The sequence below is a fragment of the Hemitrygon akajei genome, chromosome 4 (assembly GCF_048418815.1).
Source record: "Hemitrygon akajei chromosome 4, sHemAka1.3, whole genome shotgun sequence".
NCBI lineage: Eukaryota > Metazoa > Chordata > Chondrichthyes > Myliobatiformes > Dasyatidae > Hemitrygon > Hemitrygon akajei.
This window is the reverse complement of record NC_133127.1, coordinates 55,257,696-55,284,001: the sequence shown is the minus strand read 5'-3', so window position 1 is coordinate 55,284,001 and position 26,306 is coordinate 55,257,696. Positions and strand designations below refer to the sequence as shown.

At 40.1% G+C, this 26,306-nt stretch overlaps 1 protein-coding gene across 5 annotated transcripts in view; it reads right to left on the bottom strand.

Annotated features, from left to right (window-relative positions):
• LOC140726361 (serine/threonine-protein kinase 32B-like) overlaps nt 1–26,306 on the bottom strand; it is a 291,326-nt gene that overhangs the window by 118,811 nt on the left and 146,209 nt on the right. For 4 of the 5 annotated variants that reach the window (XM_073042634.1, XM_073042632.1, XM_073042633.1 and 1 more), the window contains one exon: nt 14,051–14,224. The exons of the other annotated variant lie outside the window; for it this stretch is intronic. In XM_073042634.1, coding sequence (XP_072898735.1) covers nt 14,051–14,224 — 174 coding nt within the window. The remainder of the gene's footprint in view (nt 1–14,050; nt 14,225–26,306) is intronic. 5 annotated transcript variants of the gene reach the window in all.

Genomic DNA, 26,306 nt, shown 5'->3' with positions numbered 1-26,306 from the left:
GGTGCTGAACTGAAGCTGAATACTACTGGTTTGATATTTGATATTCAATGTGTTGTTTGCTTGCTTTTTGCCGTTCTCTCATCTCTCTTCTTTTTGTTACGCTTTGGGTGTTTAAAGTTTTCTTGAACAGGTTCAATGGTGCTTCTTTGTTTCATGGCTGTCTATGTGAGGACGAACCTCAGTTGTATTCTGTATACATACTTTGATAATAAATGCACGTATCTTTGAATTAGGGGTAAGGAAGACATATACAGTATTAGCATTCACTATGAGAGGACTAGATTATAAAAGCAAGAATGTGATGCTGAAGCTTTATAAGACATTGGTCAAACCACACTTGGAGTGTTGTGAGCAGTTTTGGGCCATTTATCTGAGAAAAAATATATGGCATTGGAGATGGTCCAGAGGAGGCTAGCGAGACTGATCCTGGGAATAACAGGGTTAATGTATGAGGAGTGCTTGACAACTTTGTGTCTGTACTCACTGGAGTTTAGAAGAATGAGGGGGGAATCTCATTGAAACCAATCTATACTGCAAGAGTAAAAAGACCCTGGTGAGAGTTATAAATAGGCCTCCAAACAGTAGCCAGTATGTGGGATATAAATTACAATGGGAGATAGAAAAGGCATGTAATTAGGGCAATGTTATGATAGTCATGGGGGATTTTAATATGCAAGCAGATTAGGAAAATCAAGTTGGTGTTCCCATACCAGGCTGTAATACAGCCAGCCAATACACTTTCCACTATGCATCTATAGAAATTTGTCAACATTTTTGATGTCAATCTGAATCTCTGCAGCCTTCTAAGGAAGTAGAGACACTGTCCTGCTTCTTTTGAAATTACATTTATATAATAGGCCCACAACAAGTCCTCTGAGATAGTGACACCCAGGAATTTAAGGTTACTGACCCTATCCACCTCCAATCCTCCAATGAGGACTAGCTTCTGGCCCTCTGATTTCACTCTCCTAAAGTCTACCACGAGCTCCTTGGTCTTACTGACATTGAGTGAGAGATTGTTGTTATGACCCCACTCAGCCAGATTTTCAGTCTCTCTCCTGTATCATTTTTACTTTCTAAAACTCCTCTTGATGTTTGCCAATAGATCAGTGTCAATTCATTTCTCATGGAAATTTATAGAATTCATGAATAGTCTTTAACGTAAATCAATGTGTGTTTGAAAGATTTCCGGAAGTATTTTTTCCAAAGTATTTATAATTGATATTCGTAATTGACACATCATCTGTGTTAACACCAAGTTCTCTAACATCTGGCCACTCATGAAATATTATGCAAAACATTCACTTCACATCGTTATTTTAACGAACAGTTAAGACAGCTTTGAAATTAGGTAAATATTTTGCATCACTAACCTATATTTTCTTATACCTGTACTTCAGAAAGTTCTGTGTTAAAAACCCACATCAGAAATTTAAGACTGATAGTGGTACAGGACTGAGATAGATGGATACCATTAGAGATACTGCCTTTTAGATGAAATGTTGAAACAAAGATGGATATGAAGGATGCCATGACTGTATTTTAAAGAGTAGCACAATTATTCATTAACCCTAGTCAATAATTATCTTGCTGGTAATATCAATGAGTCAGTATTATATTGACTCAATGAGTCAATGAATGATATTACCTTGTTTTGGTGGGACCTTGCTATGTGCAACTTGGCTGCTGAGTTTCCAATACTTCAAAAGTTGACTCCATTCCAAAAAGTCATATGTTTTGCAATAAGCAGAGTGTCTAACTGATTGTGTATGAATAAAAGTTTTTCTAATTTTAACTGCATGTGTACAAGAACACAGGAAAATAAGAGCAGGAGCAAGCCACCAGACCCCTGATGCGTGCTCCTACATTCAATTTGATGACAGATGATCTGTCCTAGCCTGAGCTCCTCTTCTGTGCCAGTTCCCCATTCAGCAGTCTTTCAAATATATAATTCTACTTTAAATATATCTAATGATCTGGCCTCCTCCACCCTGGGAACAGCAGAGAATTCCAGAGGTTCACTTACCTCTGAGAGAAGACATTTGTACAAACCTCAGTAGTGAATGACCAGTCTTTTGTCTTGCCACTATATTCCTTTGTTCAATTCTCCCACTAAGAGAGTTTCACCATTTGCGTTATCAAGCATGTTACATGTTTAAATAAAATCATAGCTCATTCTTCAAACTCCAAGGAATTCTGCTGTTGAGAAATTCAACACCTTTCAATATATAAGGGAAAAAATGCAAAAAGCTATCTTAATTTTTGAGTAAGGAAATATATCCTTTACTCATTGATAGCACTTCACCCCATATAAGCATATCAAAGGCAAATACATTCTGGGTGCTTGCCAAGGAAAGCTCTTTATTGTCAACATATGTGACCTTTGCAAAAAGCCTTTTTTTCTGCCCTTCCTCTTTACTTTGCCCCAGGTGGCTTTAAAGAATCCCTGTTAATTAGAAGCATAAATTGCAAGCCTTTTCTGTTTAAGTCAGCATGTTGTATGGTTGACCTGGATATGGCACAGATGATTTTTTTTCCACGAACAACCTTTTGGTACTGTTGCTCAAAAGCACTATGACAGTTCAGTTCCTCTGATAACAACATTGCAAGGTATATGAAATGGTGCTTCAGTCTCAAAGAATTATTTCAAAAGATGGTTCAAAATTTCAACACTGACGATGGTGAAGTGGGTACCGCAAGACAAATTCCATTGCTAGATACTTCCCATCTATTTAGTGAAGACACAAGAGACTGCAGATGCTGGAACTTGTGGCAACAACCAATCTGCTAGAGAAGCTCAGCAATCCTCAGTTACATTAATTATCCATCACAGTTACAACTTAGCCAACTACATATTCTGCTGAAGTTCAACATGGACCCAACTTAGAGTATCATCTTCTTGTTAGACTCAGGACATTATAGCATCTAAATTTAACAATTCAAATTACTAGCAGTTTGGGCTTTTATTTAGTTTGTATTTCAGATTTCCAGTACTTGTAGCAGTTTCCTGTGGTAGATTGTGCATCTGAGAATTGTTAATGATTGTTAGTGATGGTTTATTGCAGATTTACTGAAGCAAAAACACAATTTTAATCAGTTAGAACTTTACCTGATCCTAGTAGTATTTGGAATTAAGCAGTCACAGAGACATACAGTATGGAATGAGAAATGTTTGCTCCTGAGTCTGTGCTGACCATCGATCACCCTTTTACATGAATCATACCCTAATCCCACCTGCTCTTCTCCCCCCATTTTCATCAACTCCCCCAAGACTCTACAACTCAGCTCCACAATTTACAAAATTCAATTAATCTGTCAAGCTACATATCTTTGGGATGTGGGAGGAAAGTGGATTACCAGAGGAAACTCACGTGGTCACAGGGAGAATGTGTAAACTCCATACAGCAGTAGCCAAATTTCAGAAAATCATTCAATGTATTGCCCTGCCTTAATTTGGTGAAGAATCTACTGCCTAGTTTTACTGCTTTACAAAGTATTTTTCTACTTGTCTGATTCATTGGAACTCCAAAGACCCTCAAGGAGCACAGCACAATTCAAAACAAAGCAGCACACTTGATTGGCAGGCATCTTCACAGCCACCATAAACATTCATTCCTTTCACCAATGGTAAACCGCTTCTTCAATGCTACTCTTTCAAAATGCATGGCAATCAGTTGTCCAGGATATTCATTAAACACCATAAAAACATAAGACATAGGAGCAGAATTAGGCTATCTGGTCCATCGAGTCTGCTCTGCCATTCCATCATGGCTGATTAATCTTCCCTCTCAGCCTATTCCTTTCCTTCTCCCCATAACCTTTTGACACAATTACAAACTAAGTACCTATCAACCTCCACTTTAAATAGGCATGGCCTCAGCTCTTTATAGCAATGAATTCCACAGATTCATCATCCTTTCAGTAAAGAGATGCCTTGTCATCTCTGTTCTAAAGCAACCTCGTTGTATTCTGAGGCTGTGTCTTCCCCTGCTAGACTCCCCTGCTATAGGAAACATTTTCTCCACATTCACTCTATCTAGGCCTTACAATATTTCAATGAGAACCCTCCCTCATTTTTCTAACCCCCAGCATGTACATGCCCAGAGCCATAAACCATTCCTCATATGTTAACCCTTTCCTTCCTGGAATCATTCTCGTGAACCTCCTCTGGACGCTCTCTGATTCCAGCACACCATTTCTTAGATTCAAAGAATTCATAGTACATTGTATAAATTATGCAATCTTGAGATTTGTTTGCTTCCAGGCAGCCGCACCGCAAGAGACCCAAAAGAATCCAGTTAAAAAAAGCCTAACCCCAGAGGAAGAGAAAAGAAAACACAAATCATGCAAACAAGAGCAAGCAGCAACTAGCATTCTGAACCAAACTGAGTCCTTAGATCCAAATCCCCAGAGCAGCCTGGAGGAGGCCCAAAGCTTCAGTAGTTCTGGAGACCAATACTACACACAATACTCCAAGTGCAGTCTGACCAACACCTTGTAAAGCCTCGGCATTACATCTTTGCTTTTATATTCTAATCCTCTGGAAATGAATGATAACATTGCATTTGCCTTCCTCACCACAGACTCAGCCTACAAGTTAACCTTTAGGAAATCTTGCACTAGAACTCCCAAGCTCCTTGGCACTTCTGATTTCTGAATTTGCTCTCCGTTCAGAAAATAGTCTATGCAAAACCCACAACCTCCACTACCAAGAAGGACAAAGGCTTCAGGCCTCTAATTATGTATTCTCCTTTGAATTGCACAGTAGGAAATACATTACCATTCCATCATTGTCACTTGGCATTAATCTCGGAACTCCCTCCCCCAACAGAACTGTAGAGTTTTATTCATCTGCAAGACTGCAGGAAATTGAGAACTCAAGAGCAGTTAAGGATTGGGCAACAAATATTTTTCATGCCTGGACTGTGAAAAATAAGTAAAAGAAATGCTTGTAAATAATTGGAGGAATGCTTAACGATTCCAGTGTAAAATCTAAATTTCTTTTGTATGGCTGCTTGTGGATAATTTGCATGAAAAACAAAGGTTTATTATGCACATTCAAATAACCATCTTATTATCCACTGGAATAAACAATAAAACTTGAAGATAAGTGAGAATAAAGTGCCAATCTAAATGCCAAGGATTTAAAGACTGCAGCTGACAAGTTATTTTCCAGCTGACAAGTTACAGTGACAAAGGAAATTCAGAAAATGGGACAAACATTAATTTCATCAGCAAATAAAAGGAAATGTCTGAAATTTTATTTAAATTGCTGTGATTTTTGAGGCAATTGTTCATTGTGTATATGGATGTCTTTAAAATAAAGCAAACAGCTACATCATGGAGTTATTTCTCTGAAATTCTAATCAATTATACCCAGCTCACGAAAGCATGAAAAATCCTATTATTCAGCTTTAAGATCTCAGTTCATGAAGTGACACTGCATAAAAGCTACCATGGGCTTCACAGCAACATCCATTAAGATTCATTGCTTGCAACTGCACTGTAGATGTGGTTCCCTGTACACAATATTAGCAGCCAAATGGTACAGTTACGTAAATGATACCTGTACATTTGGAGATGAAAAATTAGAAATAAAAGACAGGATTTACAAAATGATTTGAAAATTCTAAGGACCCAATAAGAAAATATTATTGATATTTTGATTAATTCAGATATACAGCTCTATTTTACTACATTTTAACTCCAGTCATGGCTGCATTGAATCTCCAGAAATAAGGAAGGATCTGATATCAACTCTGAACATATTCATGTGATAACTAGAAATCAAACTATGTAATTCATACAACGGTACATAGGGAAGTGTGCGTGTGATACTATGAACAAGGTTGAATACACTAACATGGAGGAGTTTCAGTTGAAATTACACCTGCTAATATAAAGTACATGGATGAGACATTATTTCATCAGCAATACAAGTGATTCTCTGCTTTCCTTCTCATACCTGGAACTTTGACAGGAAGTGTGGAGGATTATTAATCTATGCAACCAACAATGGGCAAGCAAACTTATAAATTGTGATTAAAACAACTGACATACTTCCTGTCTCATCTCAGTGACTGGAGTATGAAGATCACTTCTGTGTTTATGGATTGAATGTTGGTGTGTTATGACAATATGCAATCAGGCTATAATTCAGCTGTGCAAAGATATGTGAATCCTGAGATTGTAGAAGCCATTAGTTGTGGATTTTAATCCCAAGATCAAAAATGCAAGTGGGGCATGTCAGGACTTTCTGAGGATCTTGATGTTTGGGTTATGAAGTGTTTGGCAAGAGCCAATAAAGATAAATTGGATTTAAGTGGAGCAGCCGTAGTGTGAGCAAGGGTTCGAGTGGGTGTCTTTTTTCTTTTTCTCTCTCTCTCTCTCTCCCTCTCAAGACTTGGATACCTCCAGTGTCCTCAACTACTAAACCTGCAAGAAGTGCATCCAATACTACTTCTTATAGACTATGTTAGGGAAGGGGAGCTGGAGTTGGATGACCTTCAGTCCATTTGGGAGGTTGACAGGAGATACAGGGAGGTAGCTACATCTGGGGTGCAGGACACAAATAACTCAGCAACAGTCAAGAGGGGGAAAGGGGAGTATAGTGCAGGGTAACCCTGTGGCTATACCCCTCAATAACAAGTATATTGTTTTGGATACTATTTGGCGGAATGACCTAACTAAGGAAAGCTACAGCCATCAGGTTGCTGGGACTGAGACTGGCTCTGTGACTCAGAAAGGAAGGGGGAGAAGAAACAAGCAGAAATGTTAGTGGAGTCATTGGCTAGAGAACAGACAGGAGGATCTGGGGATGAGAATGAGATTCCTGGATGGTATTTTACCTCCCAGATGCCAGGGTCAGAGACATCCTGGATCAAATGTATGGTTTTCTTAAGGGAGAGAATGAGTTGCCATAAGTCATGGTCCACATTGGTAGCAATGGCATAGGCAGTAGGGGTGAGGAGGTCCTGCAAAGTTTGTTCAGGGAGTTAAATGCAATGTTAAAGGACAGAACCTCTAGGGTGGTGATCTCAAAATTGCTAGTGAGGCTAGGATTGTAAGGAAGGCAGATGAGCTTAGAGCATGGATCAACATGTGGAATTATAACATTGTAACCATTACTGAGACTTGATTGCAGGAGGCCTTATCAATTTTCTGGGGTTCTGATGGTTTAGACATGATAGATATGGAGGAGGGGTGTTATCACTCCTCAGGGAAAATGTCACGGCAGTGCTCAGTGCTGAGACAGAACGGACTGGGTAGTTATCTACTGAGGCTATACAGGTGGAACTGAGGAATAATAAAGGGATGTCTTCATTAATGGGATTATATTACAGACCACTTAATAGTCAGTGGAGATTAGAGGAACAAATTTGTACTGAGATCACAGACTGTTTGAAGAAAAATAAGGTTTTGATAATAGGTGATTCCACATATTAACTTGAACTTCCATACTTTAAAAGGACTGGATGAGAAAGAGTTTGTCAAATTTGTTCAGGAAAGTTTTCTTAATCAATATATAACAAGAGAGAGCCAATACTGGATTCCTGTTTGGAAACGAGACAGGACAAATGACAGAAGTGTGAATGGGGATATGCATTAGATCAAGTTACTAATTTCATGACAAAATTATGGAGAAGAATAGGACAGGTCCTTGGGATATGATTCCAAATTAAAGGGAAGCCAATTTTGATGGCATTAGAAAGGATCTGCCAGGTGTTGGTTGACTCCTGAAGTGATCCCAATGTTTCAAGAACATGAATCCTTGTCCTCTGCGCCAGCTTCTCAGCTGCCAATTCATTTGGCCTATCTTTCTATTTCTGTCCTCAGTAGCACTTGGCAGCTGAAGATAGCTAGAGACCGCTACCCATGAGGTCCTCTTTCTTAACTTAACTTTCATAACTCCCTATGCTCATTTCACAGAACCTTGTCCCTTGTTCTAGCTATGTCCTTTGTCCCATCATGTGTAACGACTTCTGGATGTTCCCCATCCCACCCGAGAATTTTCTGCAACTGCTCAGAAATATTCTTGACCCTGGCACCATCCTGGCATCTCCTCTATGGCCTCAGAATCCCATGTCCATTCATTATTCAGACTCCCATTATTATCGCCCTTTCTGACAGCACTCTTCCCCTCTGAGCCAGCCAAGGTTCAAGAGTCCTGACTATTACTGCTATCCCCTGAAAGAACATCCCTCTCAACAGTATCTAAGGAGGTGCACCTGCTGGTGCTGGAATGGCCACAGGGGGAACCAAACACTGACTACTCCCCTTACTTTTTCTGGTAGTCACTCCTCCATCAGAAACCTGTTCCTTTGGTGTGAGCCCCTCAGTAAAGGCCTCACCTATGATTCTCTCAGCTTCCCAGATGGCCCAACTTCAGATCCAGTTCCTTGACCCAGTCTGTCAGAAGCTACAACTGAGTGCATTTCTCACAGGTGCAATCATCAGGGAGATTGCGAGGACCCCTGAATCATCACATCAGTAGGAGCAGCCCACTGCCCTAACTACTATCCAGCCTGCACAGAATCAATGGCAACAGAGCAATTAGTGTAACACTAATACAACTTGGGGTGTCAGAGTCAGAGTACACAGTTCAATTCTGGCACCATCTATAAGGAGTTTGTATGTACTCCCCATGATCGCATGGGTTTCCTCCATCTGCTCCAGTTTCCCCTGACAGTCCAAAGATATACTGGTTAATAGGTTAACTGGTCATTGTAAATTGTCTTGTGATCAGGCTAGTGTTAAAATAGGGGGGTTGCCAGGCAGCATGACTTGTTGGGCCACAAAGCCCTGTCGTATACACTTTCTGTAAATAAACCCAAAATAAATACAAATCCAGTACTAAGGTTCAATAGCAAATTGAAAACTTACTTGGTTTTACCTGCACTTCCTTACCAAAGGCTTTGTAAAGATCCCCTCTCACTCCTAATAATTGGGCCACTTACTCAGCCTCCTCATGCTGAAACCTCTTGAGCCGAAGCCTCAGCTCCCCACACTTACACAAACCACACTCACAATGGCTGCACAGAAAGGGGAACTTCCAGGTGCAGGTGTTCCCATGTTTTTGCTGTCTTCCTCATTCTAGCTGGTAGAGGCTGTGCTCTCTAATTGACTCTCGCTGAGTTCCTGCAGTGCATCCCACAGATGGTACAAATTGCAGCCACTGCACATCAGTGGTGAAGTGAGTAAATGGTTGTGGAGGGGTGCTATGGTTTGGATGGCGCTGCCCTTTTTTGTGTGTTGCTGCAGCTGCTCTCATCCAGGCAAATGGTGAGTATTACTTCACGTTCCTGATTTGAGCCCTGAAAACGGCGGACAGGTTTTAGAGAAAGGATCACACAAAATCCAACACTACTCACTCACTTTCCCATTCTGTCTAGTGCCACTTCTCTCAGCTACTACAGAATCTGCATATCCCACAAAACATTTCAGCCATCTTAGCAGCAAGGAAACTGGAGAAGCAAGTCATTTGGTAAATTGGTTTACTATTGTCACAAGCACTGAGGTACAGTGAAATAGTTTGTTCCCTACCTCTCCTTTAATATGCTCTCCCTTAAAGACAGTAGAAGACTAATTTCTTCCTCTACATTCTATGCCCAGGCAAACAAACCAGGCTCAAATTGGTTCTTGAAACTGGATTTTCCACCCATCTAATTCAGCCCATATGTTCACTGCTGAGAAAGGATAAACTTATCTACAAACATACTAGCTTCCATGAAAACCCTTGATCATGTTTAATAGCACGATTTCAAATGATTCACTCCCACAATATTGTTCCACTTATGTGCAAGCAAGAAATGATTCATTAAACTGATGTTAAGGTTTTTAAAATGTTGGCATAAAGAAGGGTCATGTTTCAAAAGATAATGTCATCAAGAAGACCATAAATTACTTGATGATATTTCATTTTACAAATCACTTCATTCTGATTTCAGCTTTACAAGTAAAATGAAAAGGGATAGAAATGTCTCACATTATTTATTTGAATAGTGTCAACCACACAAGATCTCAATTAGGTAAAATATGTTTCTTATTTTCAGTGTAATCCACAAATCCTAGTACTTGCTGAAATACAGTGCTTACTCTGTATTGATGTACTCCAGCTGCAAGTATCCACTCATCTTAAAAATAATCAACTGTCACATTGTTCAAGGTACAAATAATGGATCTTTCTGTTTTCTAAAGAATTACTAACTGAAGCAATAAATCCAAATGCTTTCTCACAGTGGTTATCTTCAACAGTTACACAGAAAACAGCACAGTATATCCGTACATTTACCCAACTCCAAGATCAATCTAAATCTTCCCTCCCACATAGTCCTCCAATTTTCTTTCATCCACACACCTAAGAATTTCTTAAATGTCCCTAATGTATCTGTCTCTACAACTACCCTGGGAGTATGTTCCATGCACCCACAACTCTTTGTGTAAAGAAAATTATCTCTGACATTCCCTTATACTTTCCTCCAATTACCTTAATGTTATGCCCCCTCTTATTAGCCATTTCAACGCAGGGAGTTGGGATTTCATGTTATTGCTGTAGAAGGCATTGCTGAAGCCACAGTTGGATGCATTATGTGCACTTATAATCACCTAGCATATCATTAGGCTGAAAAGGATGAAGACAATATTTACAAGGATGTTCCTGGCACTGGAGAGCTTGAGTTATAAGGAGGGATGAGTTACGGTTGGGTTATTTTTCCCTGAAGAGTAGAAGGCTGAGAGGGTGACCTTACAGAAGTATATAAGATCACAAGGGACATTAGGTAAAATGAATTTTCACTCTGCTTTCCTCAGGGGAGGAGAATATAAAAATAGAGCACATAGATTAAAGAGGGGAAAGATTTAAAAGGGATTAGAGGACAATTTATTCACACAGTGGGCAGTAGGTATATGGATCAAACTGCCAGAGAAAGTAGTAGAGGTGGGTACAGTTACAATATTGAAAAGACATTTAGCCAGGTACATGGATTGGAAGATTTAGAGTGCTATGAAGCAAATACAGATAAATGAGACTAGCTCAGGTAGGCAACTTGGTTGGCTGGATGACTTTGGCTGTAGGGCCCATTTCTATGCTGTATAACTCTTAATCTGTGACTCTGTTGAGACCTTAGACACGTCCATATGGGCAGTAGATTAAATTAGATTAGATTTATTTGTCACACGTAGGTTGAAACATCAGAATATACTGTGAAGTGTTTCATTTGTGTCAACCACCAACACAGTTTGAGGATATGCTGGGGGCAGCCTGGAACTGTCACCGTGCTTCTGGTGCCAACGTAGCACGCTCACAATTTACCAACCCTAACCCGTACAGCATGTATTTGGAATGTGGGTGGAAACCAGAGCACCAGGAGGAAACCCACATGGTCATGGGGAGAACATACAAAATCCTTACAGGCAACACCCCAATCTTCCGATTGCTGGCACTGTACAGCATTATCCTAACCACTTTGCCACCATCCAGCCCTAGATTCTCTGGTGCAAAAACACTCCTTCGCCATTGGCACAAACTTTATATCTCTCCTGTAACAACCATTGAAATATCCATTAAAGTGGTAATGTCAATTAGTGTAATTACAGTGAAGGTTCACAGCTCTTGACAGCATTAATGTTGTGGCTATGGTTCAATGCATTGTAATTCCTAATTTGCACATTCAGCAGTAAACATCATAATAAAGTGATATGAGAAACAGTGCAGCTGCAGCAGAGTGTAATGTCAGGAAATCTGCTTAATTACTGTTTAGAACAAAATGTTTAGAGTCCATTTCAGGATCCAAGAAATTAAGTGAGCAGCTGGAATTATGTATTTTTGAACCAATGAATTTTGAACCAAAAGATCCAGAAAACTTAAGAAAAATATTGAATGTTCTTTTTGAATAAAACTCAGCATAATTAAGGTGTAAAGAGACATACGTGAGCTCAATGCAGCATTTCCTCACCTATTCAAAAGTATAATCTTTGTAAAACCATTGAATTTAGCACCTGTCAATCAATCTATTGGATCTAGTTGTCTAATTTGATGATGTGGTTAGAGACGTAGACTTTGTAAATACCTGCTAGCACATTTTTTCCGACTGCATCATTGAATAAACAGGGCTATTGGCCTTTCGCTGTCACTATCACAGTATCAACCTGGTAATTTGCACCATTTTCAAAAAGCCATTTCAGAATCTTGACAGCTTGGCTATTGGATTACTTATTCAATGAGCCTGTCCCAATCATCCGGTACCAAGGAATGTGTCTTTCTTATTATAGATATATAGCATCTTCTAATGAGACTGCAAAGAACTGTGTAAATAAGCCCAAAATGTTGATATCCACTTAAATGATACCAGTCATCAAATTATTGCTTAAATTGAATTTATGAAAGCAAAGTATAAATATTTCTCTAGGCAAAAAACTTTGATTTGATGATGATAAATCATTGAGATATTAATATCATCAGTTTCAAGATTTCAGATTTCTAGTAGTGTCACTACTAGTAGTAGAGAATGAAATAATTGTTACTTTGAATTCCATACAGCACAAAAAACAAAAACAATAAGGATAAAAAGTACTATAAATATAAATACATAAGATAGCTTTTATATATATATTTTTTAAAAATTATTGATTGTATGCCCATAAAGTCATTCTAGGCACTGTACATAAGATGGCTGACAGGAAATGATAAAGTAGTAATCAAATCACATCCTTTGTTTTTGTTATAGAATTCTGTTGCAGCATATGCGTATTGTATCTTGTGTTCAGATATGAAGCATCCCACTAACTACTAAAACTTTAAAGCTCTAAGCTATATATTAGTATGCTATACATATCAGCAAATAGTATTTTCTTTTCAATAGTATGTCTCAGCCATGTGTGTGTAGATGGAAAGTTCATGGAATACTTGGGATTGGTGGGCCCATTAACACCAGAGAAGACTTATGTGTCCTATACATCTGATAATGAATAAACAGACTTGCAAAATAAAACAAATTTACAGGAGATGGCTACTATTTAAATATTTCTCCTTTTGCAAGTAATTGTTTCATTTATAAGAAAGTCTGGTCAAAGAACACTGAGGCTATCTACAAGAAGGGTCAGAGCCGTCTCTACTTCTTGAGGAGACTGAGGTCCTTTAACATCTACCGGACGATGCTGAGGATGTTCTACGAGTCTGTGGTGGCCAGTGCTATCATGTTTGCTGTTGTGTGCTGGGGCAGCAGGCTGAGGGTAGCAGACACCAACAGAATCAACAAACTCATTCGTAAGGCCAGTGATATTGTGGGGGTGGAACTGGACTCTCTGACGGTGGTGTCTGAAAAGAGGATGCTGTCCAAGTTGCATGCCATCTTGGACAATGTCTCCCATCCACTTCATAATGTACTGGTTTGGCACAGGAGTACATTCAGCCAGAGACTCATTCCACCGAGATACAACACCGAGCGGCATAGGAAGTCCTTCCTGCCTGAGGCCATCAAACTTTACAACTCCTCCCTCGGAGTGTCAGACACACTGAGCCAATAGGCTGGTCCTGGACTTATTTCCACTTGGCATAATTTACCTATTATTATTGAATTACTTATAGTTTTATATTGCCATATTTCTACACTATTCTTGGTTGGTGCGGCTGTAACGAAACCCAATTTCCCTTGGGATCAATGAAGTATGTCTGTCTGTCTGTATGTGTGTCTTCTGTGTCTTACCAAGTTTTCTACATTTATAAAATTATTCAAATAATTCATCATTAGAACTCCAACAGCGCATTTTTTTTCATTTGTTAAGTCCATTTTCAATACATATACAGTAAAGTAAAAACATTTCGTTAAAAGTAATTTTTTTTATACAACTTCTGAATGACTCAAACATTTTAATGTCTCTGTCTTCTATACACTTCCTTGCTAATACCTTAACACATAGGCACTGTTCTCTTTTTGACAGTATGTATATAAAAGCTGATGAGCATGCAGGATATTTACTAATGATCAGATGTTCATGAAAATGAATTCAACAGGTGTGGCAACACAGTACTATATATTTCATTCACACGAACCTGTGGATGATGTGGTAGCTTTGTAGGTAATCCAAAGCTAATGCCAGTTCACACACATAGAGCTTCACTGCTTCTTCCTTGAAGTGTACATTTTGCTGTAAATGATATCGTAAATCTCCACCTAGCAGCAGATCTACCACCATAAACATATCTTCCTCATCTTGAAATGAGTACCTATAAGAAAAAAAACTCTTCTTTTAAAGCCAGAATGTGTAGAGTATGAGCGTAGCCTCATTTCTTAAACAAAGATTCACTTCTCAGTGAAATTTTAAAGCAATGGAATTTGTGAGTTAAGGGAAGTTTGTTATCAAAAGATGAATTTAAAAAAATACTCCCAGTGTTACTCAAAAAGCTACTAAAACAGATGTTAAATAATAAACACGAAGAAGTCCTGCAGATGCTGGAAATCCAGAGCAGCTCACACAAAATGCTGGAGAATCTCAGCAGGGCAGGCCGCATCTATGGAAATAAATAGATATTCAACATTTTAGGCTGAGACCCTTCTTCTGGACTGAAAAGGAAGGGGAAAGATACCAAAATAAAAAAATGGCCGAGGGGAAAGAAGCTAGCTGGAAGTGATAGCTAAAGCCAGCTGGGTAGGAAAGGTCAAGGGCTGGAGACAAGGAAATCTGATAGAAGAGTATTGTGGACCATAGGAAAAATGGAAGGTGGAGGGAACCCTGGGAATATAACAGGTAGGTGAGAAGAGGTAAAATATCACAGTGGGGAATAGAGGAGGAATGGGAAATTTGTTTACTGGAAGGAGAAATCAACATTTATGCCATTAGGTTGGAGATTACCCAGACAGTATATAAGGCGTTGCTCCTCCACCCTGAGGGTAGACTCATCTTGGCACAAGAGAAGGCTATGGACTGACATGTCGGAACAGGAACTGAAATATTTGGACACCAGCAAGTTCCGCTTGTGGTGGATGGTGCAGAGGTGCTCGATGAAGCGGTCCACTAACTTATGACGGGGCTCACCAATGTAGAGGAGGCTGCACTGGAGACAATAGACGACCCAGGCAGATGCACAGGTGAAGTGTTGCCTCACCTGGAAGGATTGAGGCCCTGCTAGAGGTGATGTGTGGGCAGGTGCGGCATGTAGGCTGCTTGCAGGGCTGAGTGCTGTGATGGAGGTTAGTGGGGAGGGATGAATGGACAAGGGAAACGTGAGGGAGAAATCTCTGTGGAAAGCAGACATGGGGGTGGTAAAGATATGTTTAGTAGTGGGATCCCTTTGGAGATTGTGGAAACTGTGGAGGATAATGTGTTCAATGCAGAGGCTGATAGGGTAGTACATAAGGACAGGGGGATCTCTATCATTATTAAGGCAGTGGTAAGATGGGGTGAGCATGTATGTATGGGAACTGGAGGAGATGCAGGTGAGGGTGTCATCAATAGTGGAGGGAGGGAATTCCTATTCTTTAACCCTGTTCTCTGATGTCCTGGAATGGAAAGATACATGCTGGGAACAGACATGGCAGAAGCAAAGACACAGAGAAAAGAGAATAGCATTTTTACAGGAGATAGGGTGACAAGAGTGGGAATCAAGATAAAAGTGTGAATCAGTATATTTATAGAAGACTTCAGTTTACAGTTTGCCTCCGGAGATGGAGACAGAGAGATTTAGAAAGGGGAGAGAGATATCAGAAATGGGCCATGTAAATTTAAGAGCAGGTTTGGAGGCAAAGTTGATAAAATTGACAAGTTCAGCATGGGTGCATGAAGCAGCACCAATACAGTCATCAATGTAGCGGAAGAAAAATTGGGGAGTATAATCAGGGAAGGCTTCAAACATGGATTGTTCTATGCATTCAATGAAGAGACAGGCATCGCTGGGGTCCATGCAAGTGTCCATGGCTACCCCTCAAGTTTGGTGAAAGTGGAGGAGCCAAAGGAAAAATTGTTCGGTGAAAATGGGGTGGTCAGGGACAGAGAAATGAAAGTTACTGAGCAGATCAAGTGTATGAGAAGTGTTGTGGATCTAGGTGGGAAGAGACTGAACCAAGGGGGATAGAATGGTATCAAGATATGAGGACATGAATTCAGTGGGGCAGGAGCAGGTAGAGACAATGGGCCTACATGGACACTCCAGCTTGTGGACCTTGGGCAGGAGGTAGGAGTGAGCAGTGCGAGTTAAGGGAACTATGAATTTGGTGGCAGTGGATGGGAGCTCTTCAGAGTGGATGAGGTCAGTGTCAGTGTTGGAGTCAATTTTCTGATGCTCTAGAGTGAGAACTCCTTCGAGGGGTAGGTATAAGGAGGTATCTGAGAGTTGCTGCCTGGCCTTGAGGTCAGTGTGCCACACTCCAACAGCACCCCCTTTGTCTGCGGGTTTGATGGTGAGGTTGGGATTGGTGTGGAGAGTTTGGAGGGCAGTATGTTCTGAGGGGTAAGTTGGAGGAGGAGAGAGTGCTCAAGTCGAAACAGTTGATGCCTCATCAGCATTTCGAGATGAAAAGGTGCAGAGCAAGCAGAGAACTAGAGTGGGGAGTCAAAGCAGAGGAGGAGGAGGAGGTTTGCAGACAGGAAAAGGAGTCGTCAGAGCTGGGTGTGGAATTCCTGCCAAAGAAATGGGCTCAGAGACAGAGATGAGGACAACACAGGTGGCAGGCATGTTCAAAGGAGGACAAAGGTGAGGCCTTCACTGAGGACAGAAGTTCTGCCGAGAAGATTAGAGGAATTGTGAAGATATGGCACGGATTAGAATTGGGATCAGAGGGGGGAAGCGAGTTGGTGGTGTCAGAGGAGGGAGGACGGTTGGGGTGGGTGGAAGACGAAGGGTCCAAAGACCCAAGAGCTGATGGTGGGGTCTGAAAGATATGGGGTTAAATAAATATTTACAGCTTTATAGAAATATTTTAAAATACTAACAATGTGAACTCTCAGTCCATAAGACCATAAGACAAAGGAGCAGAATTAGGCCATTCAGCCCAATGAGTCTGTTCCGCCATTCCATCATGGCTGATCCCGGATCCCAGTCAATCCCATACACCTGCCTTCTCGCCATATCCTTTGATACCCTGACTGATTCGGAATCTATCAACTTCTGCCTTAAATATATCCACAGACTTGGCCTCCACCACTATCTGTGGCAGGGCATTCCACAGATTGACTACTCTCTAACTAAAAAATCCCTCCTTACTTCTGTTCTAAAAGGTTGGCCCTCAATTTTGAGGCTGTTCCCTCTAGTTCTGGATACCCTCACCATAGGAAACATCTTCTCCACATCCACCCTACCTAGTCCTTTCAACATTCAGTAGGTTCCAATGAGAACCCCCTTGCCCCCCCGCCACACCAGCATTCTTCTAAATTCCTGAGAGTTCAGGCCCAAAGCTGCCAAATGTTCCTCATCTGTTAACCCGTTCATTCCCAGAATCATCCTCATGAAGCTCCTCTGGACTCTCTCCGAAGACAACACATCTTTTCTGAGATATAGGGCCCAAAACCATTGACAATACTCCAACATTGACAAAACCCCAATGGCCAGATTACTGTCTTATAAAGCCTCAACATCATATCCTTGTTTTTACATTCTATCCCCCTTGAAATGAATGCAACTTTGCAATTGCCTTCCTTACCACAGACTCAACCTGTAAATTAACCTTCTGGGAGTCTTGCACGAGGACTCCTACGTCCCTCTGCACCTCTGATGTTTAAACCTTCTCCCCATTTAGATAATAGTCCGTACTATAGTCCCTTTTAAAAAAATGCATTATCATACATTTCCCAACATTGTATTCCACCTACCACTTTTTTGCCCGTTCTTTCAATTTGTCTAAGTCCTTCTGCAATCACATTGCTTCCTCAGCACTACCCACCCCTCCACATATCTTTGTATCATCTGTAAACTTTGCCATAAAACCATCAATTCCATTAACCAAATCATTGACAAACAATGTGAAAGGTAGTGGTCCCAATACTGACCCTTAAGGAACACCACTAGTCACTGGCAGCCAACCAGAAAAGACCCCCTTTATTCCCACTTGTTGCCTCCTGATTGTTAGCCATTCCTCTGTCCATGTCAGTATCTTTCCTGTAATGCCATAGGATTGTAACACCATGTGTGGCACATTATCAAATGTCTTCTGAAAATCCAAGTAAATGACATCCACTGCCTCTTGTATGTCCAGTCTGCTTGCTACTTCCCTGAAGAACTCTAACAGATTTGCCAGGCAAGATTTCCCTTGACAGAAATGATGCTGACTTTGACTTATTTTATCATTAGTCTCCAAGTACCCCGAAACCTCATCCTTAATAATCAACTCCAGCACATTCCCAACCATTGAGGTTAGGCTAACTGGCCTATAATTTCCTTTCTTTTGCCTTTCTCCCTTCTTAAAGAGTGGAGTGACATTTGCAACCTTCCAGTCCTCCGGGACCATGCCAGAATGAAGTGATTATTGAAAGATCATGACCAAATGCATCGTTCTTTCTTCAGCAACCTCTCTCAGGACTCTGGGATTGATTGATTCCTGGGATGGCAGGACTTTCATATGAAGAAGGACTGGATCGACTAGGCTTATACTCAATGGAATTTAGAAGATTGAGGGGGGATCTTATTGAAACGTATAAAATTCTAAAGGGATTGGACAGGCTAGAGGCAGGAAGATTGTTTCCGATGTTGGGGAAGTCCAGAACGAGGGGTCACAGTTTAAGGATAAAGGGGAAGCCTTTTAGGACCCAGATGAGGAAAAACTTCTTCACACAGAGAGTGGTGAATCTGTGGAACTCTCTGCCACAGGGAACAGTTGAGGCCGGTTCATTGGCTATATTTAAGAGGAAGTTAGATATGGCCCTTGTGGCTAAAGGGATCAGGGGGTATGGAGAGAAAGCAGGTACAGGGTTCTGAGTTGGATGATCAGCCATGATCATACTGAATGACGGTGCAGGCTCGAAGGGCCGAATGGCCTACTCCTGCACCTAGTTTCTATGTTTCTATGTAGTCCATCTGGCCCAGGTGACTTATCCACCTGAAGAGCTTTGAATTTGCCTAGTACTTTTTCCTTTTTAATAGCAATGGCACTCACTCCTGCTCCCTGTTACTCACGGACCTTGGTGCAATACTTGTGTCTTCCACAGTGAAGATGGATGCAAAGTACCCATTAAGTTCATCTGCCACTTCTTTGTTCTCCATAACTAACTCACCAGCATCTTTTTCCAGTGGTCCAATACCAACTCTCACATCCCTTTTGCTCTTTAGATAACTGCAAAAAACTTTTAGTATCATTCTTTATATTATCAGCTAGTTTGCCCTCATATTTCATCTTTTCCCTACTTATAGCATTTTTAGTTGCCTTCTGTTGGGTTTTAAAAGTTTCCCAATCATCCAGATTTCCACTCACTTTTGCTACCTTGACTTTAATGCAGTTCTTAACTTCCCTTGTCAGCCACAGTTGCCTACCCATGCCATTTGAGAACTTCTTCTGTGGGATATATCTATCCTGCGCCTTGTGAACTACTCCCAGAAACTTCAGCCACCTGTATTCTGCCGTCATCTCTGCCAGTATCCTTCTCCAATCCACCTGGGAGAGCTCCTCTCTCCTGGTTCAGTAATTCCCTTTATTCCATTATGATACTGATACATGTGACTTATACTTCTTCCTCTCAAATTGCAGTATGAATTTAATCATATTATGATCACTACTCTAAAGGTTCATTTACATTAAGCTCCTTAATAAATCTGGGTTATTACACAACACCCAATCTAAGACAGCCTTTCCCCCGAGTAGGCTCAAGCTCAAACTGCTGTAAAAAGCCATCTGGTAGGCATTCAACAAATTCCCTCTCTTGCGATCTGACACCAACCTGATTTTCCCAATTCCCTTACATACAATTGTCCATTACAATTATGTCGTTACCTTTATTACATGCCTTAAGACATATGACCGAGCTTGTGAATGAATTGATAATAATTTTGTGCTGAACTATTACTGTATAGCGGATATTGTACTGAGTAGAATATCATAATAGGGTGAGAGCAGTATGCATTCCCCCCCCCCACATATTTACTTTTCTAATTGAGCAGGACCTTTTTCAAAGGTGTAAACTTATATGCCAGAAATCCCTTTCTAGATTTCTTAAAAGGATCTCTGCATAGAAATAGTCATTATAAGATTATAAGATTTTCTTATAACCATATAATTATACAATATAATCTTTAAAATAAAATGTATTATATCTCACTACAGAGGAAACAAAACCATGTATAATTCATGTTTAAGAAATATTTGCAAAATATAATTTCTAAACATGTTCAAAATTAGTTTCGTAGTGAGGAAGGGGCAAAAATAAATGAAAATATAAAAAAACTGCAGAAACTGGACATCCAAAATTGTAACAGGAAATACTCGAAGTACTCAGCAGGTCATGTGACATCTATGGAAAGAGAAGCAGAATTAATTTCTCAGTTCAATGGCCCAGCTTGTCTAACTTCAATGATTGTTCTTTTAATATCATCTTTCCAGAGATACAGCTTCAACATAGTGTTTTCTGTATTTTCTGCTTTTATTGAAGATCCTATATTTACAATTTTTCTTTATTTGAAGGAAATGACTAACTAAATCAATTATGGCATTGAGGAACAGTACAGAAAGCAGTGCTGGGTCAGCCCATTGATTTCGCAGCTATTATTTACAAAGAACGTATGTATCATGGACAGTATCCAGTACTCAATACAGTTCTGAAAATTTTCTGATTTTACATTTCAATTACTTTCCAGAATAACATGGACATTTGGAAATGCATTGCAAAACTTAGTCATTGAAACTATTCAACTCTCCAAAAAATGCTAAATATGATCAAATCTCTGCCTTTTTTAGTGCCTGCAACCGATGTTAATTTATAGTGACAAAACTGAACTATCATTTAAACTCCAGTTGTTTCATTCTGTTAGATCATTGATTATTAATTTGTTCGTATATATATTTAGCTATTTATAAATATTCGCAGAAGAATATATAATGAGCAGCAAAGTTGATATAAAGCAGTATAGGAGAGTACAGCAGAGGAACAGCCCCTTCAGCCCACAATGTCTATGCTGACCACAATGCCAAATTAAACTAACTCTCTTTGCTTCTGCATGATCCATATCCCTCCATTCTCTGCATATTCATTTGTCTATCTAAAAGCCTATAAAAAGGCATCGTCATATCTGCTTCTACCAGTTCCCCTGGGAGCCAGTTTCAGGCATCTACCACTCTCTGTGTAAAAAACTTGCTCCCCACATCTCCCTGAAACTTTCCCTCTTTCACCTTAAATGCATGTTCTTCAGTATTTGATATTTGTACCCTGGGGGAAATAAAAAAGATTTTGAATGTGTCCTCTATCTATGCCTCTCATAAATAATAAACTTCTATTAGGTCTCTTCTCAGCCTCCAATGCTCCAGAGAAAACAACCTAATTTTGTTCAACCTCTCCTTATAGCGCACATCCTCTAATCCAGGCAGTATCCTGGTAAATCTTTTCTGTATGGTTTCCAAAGCTTCCTGTAATGGGACACCCAGAAATGTACACTATGGTCCAGATGCTGCCTAATGAAAGCTTTATATAACTGCAACATGACTTTCTTAATGTCATATTCAATGCTCTGACCAATGAAGGGAAGCATTCCATACACCATCATTACCTACTTGCACAGCATCTTTCAAGGGTCTGCCTACATTTATTGCCAAAACAGTGCAGATATGTTCCAAGGAGTACTTTTGGATGCACATTCTAACCCCAGGTTACAACTTCAAGATTCAATATAAATATTTAATTGCACTCACATACACATCGAAGGAGAGCTGTAATTTTTTTCTGAGTTGAAAACAGTTGGTCAGCAGTGAAGGTTATGGGATAAAGGATAAAAGATGAGCTCTTACAGAAATCTGTGATAGGCAGCTGTGATGCTTCCAGCTGAATGTCCTGCTGAGCTGGAGTGGGTTTTTTTTAGGTGTTGCCTGACTAACCGCTTTCCCCCCCCCACCCCCCCCAACCTCTTGTGTTCTTCCTTACCAAATAAAATGTGCAAAGAGAGATTCCCATTTAGTCATCTATTGTGCAACTTCTCCACTGAATCAAGATATTTTTCCAGAATCTATGAAAAAATAACTTCTCCAACCAGCAATCTGACACTCAGATTGCCATGAAAGGTTTAAATGGAGACAGAAGTTCAGTAGATAATATGCTGATGAGCTGTCAGCGGCAAGAAACAACGTTACTTGTCAGTGGTTAGCTGGGCAGAACAGATAAAAGAAAGACAGGTGAGTGAATAAGTTGTGGGGAGGGTATGAATAGCTTGGAAAGGGATATAGATAGACTGATGATGATTAGCAAAGTGGATAATGTGTCAGATGCAGTATAATTTGGGAAAATACGAGGTTATCCACTTCAGAAAAAAGAATGAAAAAGTAAATTATAGATTACAAAATGTTATGAAGCAAGAAGATCTGAAATATAAGAAATGAGCATGTATGTACAAGCAAAGTAATTGAGAAAGCCAATAGAACCTTTGCCTTTATTCAAAGAGGCATGGGCTGGGGTTAAATGTTTTTACTGCAGCTTTACAGGGAACTGGTGAGGCAGCACCACGAGGACTTCTGTTTTCCATATTTCAGAACAGATGTACTTGCTTGGAGCCAGAGTAGAGATGGTTCACTAGGTTGATCCCTAGGATGAAAATGTTGACAACGGACAAAAGGTTAGGCAGCTTGGGCCTATACTAGAGTTATGAAAAATGAGAGATGATCTTATTGAAAAATATCAGACTTTGAAAGGAATTGATGGGGTGAATGCTGAAAGGGTAATTTTCAAAGTTCAAAGGAAATTTATTATCTAAGTATGTACAGTACTGTGCAAAAGACTTAGGCACATGTACATATATAGCTAGGGTGCCTGAGACTTTTGTACCGTACTGCAGGAATTCTATGTATTGCTGCTGCAAAAAACAAATTTTATGACATACAGTATGTGAGTGATGATAAGACTGATTCTGATATGGGTCTCTATTGTGGACTGAGAATAGGAAAGGGAGGCAGGGAAGGGGGAATCATGGGGTAAATGGGAAGAGATAGGGAAGGAAGTGTGATGCACCAGAGAAACATTCTGTAATGAATAATAAACCAGTTGTTTGGAATCAAATTACCTTGCTTGGAGTCTCAGGGCTGGGTGTGTCTGCACCCACGCCAACCCCACCCCTGGACCTCCTTCTTCAACACCTGTCCCACACCCCTCCCACAGAGTTCCACCCTCACCAATCCAATATCCTTTGCTCCCAGCAGAAAGTCACTCTCCAGTCCACGTTGACAAATACAGTACTGTGCAAAAATCTGTTTTATATATATTATATATTAGACAATGGGGTGACTCAGGGCGCCCTTTGAGAGAAAGGTAGTGCAGTCTGATGTGACCAGAATGAAGATTATATTTTCCTGAATGCTATTGGTATCGCTTTGCTTTGGAAATTGAAGAAGAAAAGCCAGTTTATTAAAGAAGAAAGACACGTAGCAAGGCAAATATAGCTCCTCCTTGTTTAACGAAAGACACTTCTGATGGCAACATTTCTGGTTGATCTGCCACCATCATGCCTCTCATTGTCATTCTGGAGACGTGCAAACCTTTTATCCATCATCTTTTCATCTCTTCTGCTGTTTGTTGTTTGTCTCTGATCTTGGTGCATTTCTCAGCTCCTTTGTCTCTTTCTCTCTCCTCTTCCTGTGCCTGTTGTTGTCATTCTGGAGACGTGCATGCCTCTCCTCCTCTTCTCTCATCTTTTTTGTCCTGACTCTTTGATCCTGGAGTCGTGCAGCCCTGGCCTCATCCAATTCTTGGTCTCTCCCTCTCCTTGCCACTTCCCGATGACGTTTGGCGTCATCTCTTGACCATAATGTCCCCCTTCTCTTTCCACGTAGCATAATTAGGGTGACCATATTTTTTTTACCCTAATGCTGGATAGAAGATATGAATCAGTAATACCAAAGGAAGCTGATTATTCTTGATGATGTGGTTGGCGCTCTCCTAAATGGATGTGATATAGTCACCGCTGTCCTTTGACTGCAGCAAAGGGTTTGATGGGTGTCTCGAAGTACGTCATTACGGATTACGGGATGTTATGTCATGCTTAAATTTACAGAAGATCCGATGTTCAGTTTTTGAATCTAGTCAAGACTTTTATACATTGTGGGGACCATTTTTGAGTTATTTTCAAAACCTTTGATTTGTTGTAAAAGTACAGATGGTGGCTAATAATATATTTTATTATATGATAAGGATTTTTTCCCCCTTTTTTCTTGCTTTTCCTAACAGCTCTGACTTTGGTAGTGGGTTTAGATTTTTTTCTGTATAACAAAATTGTTATATTTCAATATTAGATTTAATTTATTTTTTATGAATACAGGGTTTTGTGATTGTAACTGTATTTTTAATACAATGTATTTGGTTCTTTTTTTACTTATATATCTTCTTGTACTCTATTTTCTATGCAGAAACTAATAAAAATATTGAAAGAGAAGTACGTCATTACAATAAGATTTAATGATCTCTTATTGATGGGTGGCAGTTAGATCGGCCCAATCCTGTACATGCTGATGGAGATCTGTGATCGCTCAAAATAGAGCTGCCCTGCCCAGCCCTTTTGCTCCGGTTGGTGTCGCTGCTAAGGCTGGCTGTGCGCATTCGTCGTGGTGTCGTGTCCCGGTTTCCATGATGGCAGGTCAGCTCTCCAGTGAAAGCGAGCCTGTTGATCTTGGTCAATGAGCAATTTTATACGAATATATAACCCTGAACTTTGCCTGCATTCTGTAAGTTCATGCATTTTAAGTCGATTTAGCCAAAAAAGTGCAGACCTTAGGCTCCTGTATCTCATTCCCGATGGCAGCAGCAAGAGGAGATCATGGCCTGGATGGCGGGATCCTTGATGATAGATGCTGCTTTCTTACACACTCCATACTCAATGGGGAGGGGTCTTCCAGTGAAGGACAGGGCTGTACCCTGTAGTTTTTGTAGGCTTTTGTATCTTGATGCAACCAGTCAAGATACTCTCCAATGAGCATCTTTAGAATTTGTCAAAGTTTTAGAAGACATCCTGAATCTGCCCAGACTTTTAAGAAAGTATGCTCCTTCTCTGCAATGGCACCTACATGCTTGTCCCAGGACAGATACTCTGAAACAATAATGTGAAGAAATTTAAAGTTACCGATCCTCTCCACCTCCAAACCTCTTATGAGGACTAGCTCATAGACCTCCAAGAGCCTCTGTTTATTTTAGTGGAATATTAGAACTAAGGAGCATCATATCAGAATAAGGGATTACCAATTTAAGGTAAAAATGGGGAGGATTTTCTTCTCTCAAAGTTGTGGAACTGTTGAATTACTTTCCCCAGAGTGGTGGAGGCAGAGTCATTGAATATATTCCAGTTACAGTATAACAAATATTCAGTCCACAAAGGAATCAAAGAACATGGGGAGAGAGCAGGAAACTCTTACAGAATTGTGGAACAAGGTCAAGAAGCCATCTAGCCTACTCCAGTTCCTGGTTCTTATTTATATCAACCAGCCAATTTCCACAGTGGAAGGATGGTGCATTTTGAAAGAGAGGTTGCATTAACTGTCTGATACTGCCTGTTATGCTCCAGGAGAGAGAAGCAGAGATGCTGGATCAGCTGCAAGAGACAGCCCTGTCTGAGAGTACCCTGATAGCGCTCACATCCTCTTCTGTACAGATTTGAGTCATGCATTAGAATTGTTGTTTCAAAATCTCTTAAACACTGGGTTCCATTTTGTGAAAAATCATCTACATTTTAATTTACTGAAGACCAGTGAATGGGCTTTTCAAAATCATACTCCACAACAGCAGCAAGACTATTAAAATTACCTCAGCCAAGGTGCCTTTTAAGAAATCAATGAAAATAACCTTCATAAACTCAATAGCATTCTCTTAATTGGTACCTTGTAATTAGTACAGAATCTTAAAAAGTGTAAAACATGCATGCCATTCTTCACAGTTTTCCACAGCAGGTTAATTAGGGACATGATTGACAAGGCAGATGCCACCATATCAATATCAATGTTCTGCAATTGTTTTGACATCAATGCATTTAAAAAGTGAATCAATATAATCCTGCTCTAACATTGTTTATTGCGTACATGGCTTGTCCTTAAGCGCAGTGAAATCTTGATTTAATGTGTCTTATTATATTGTGTGTGCTATACAAGTGTTAACCATGTTCCCAAGACATTTAACATTTTTATTTTCCATGACAGGAAAGCAATAAT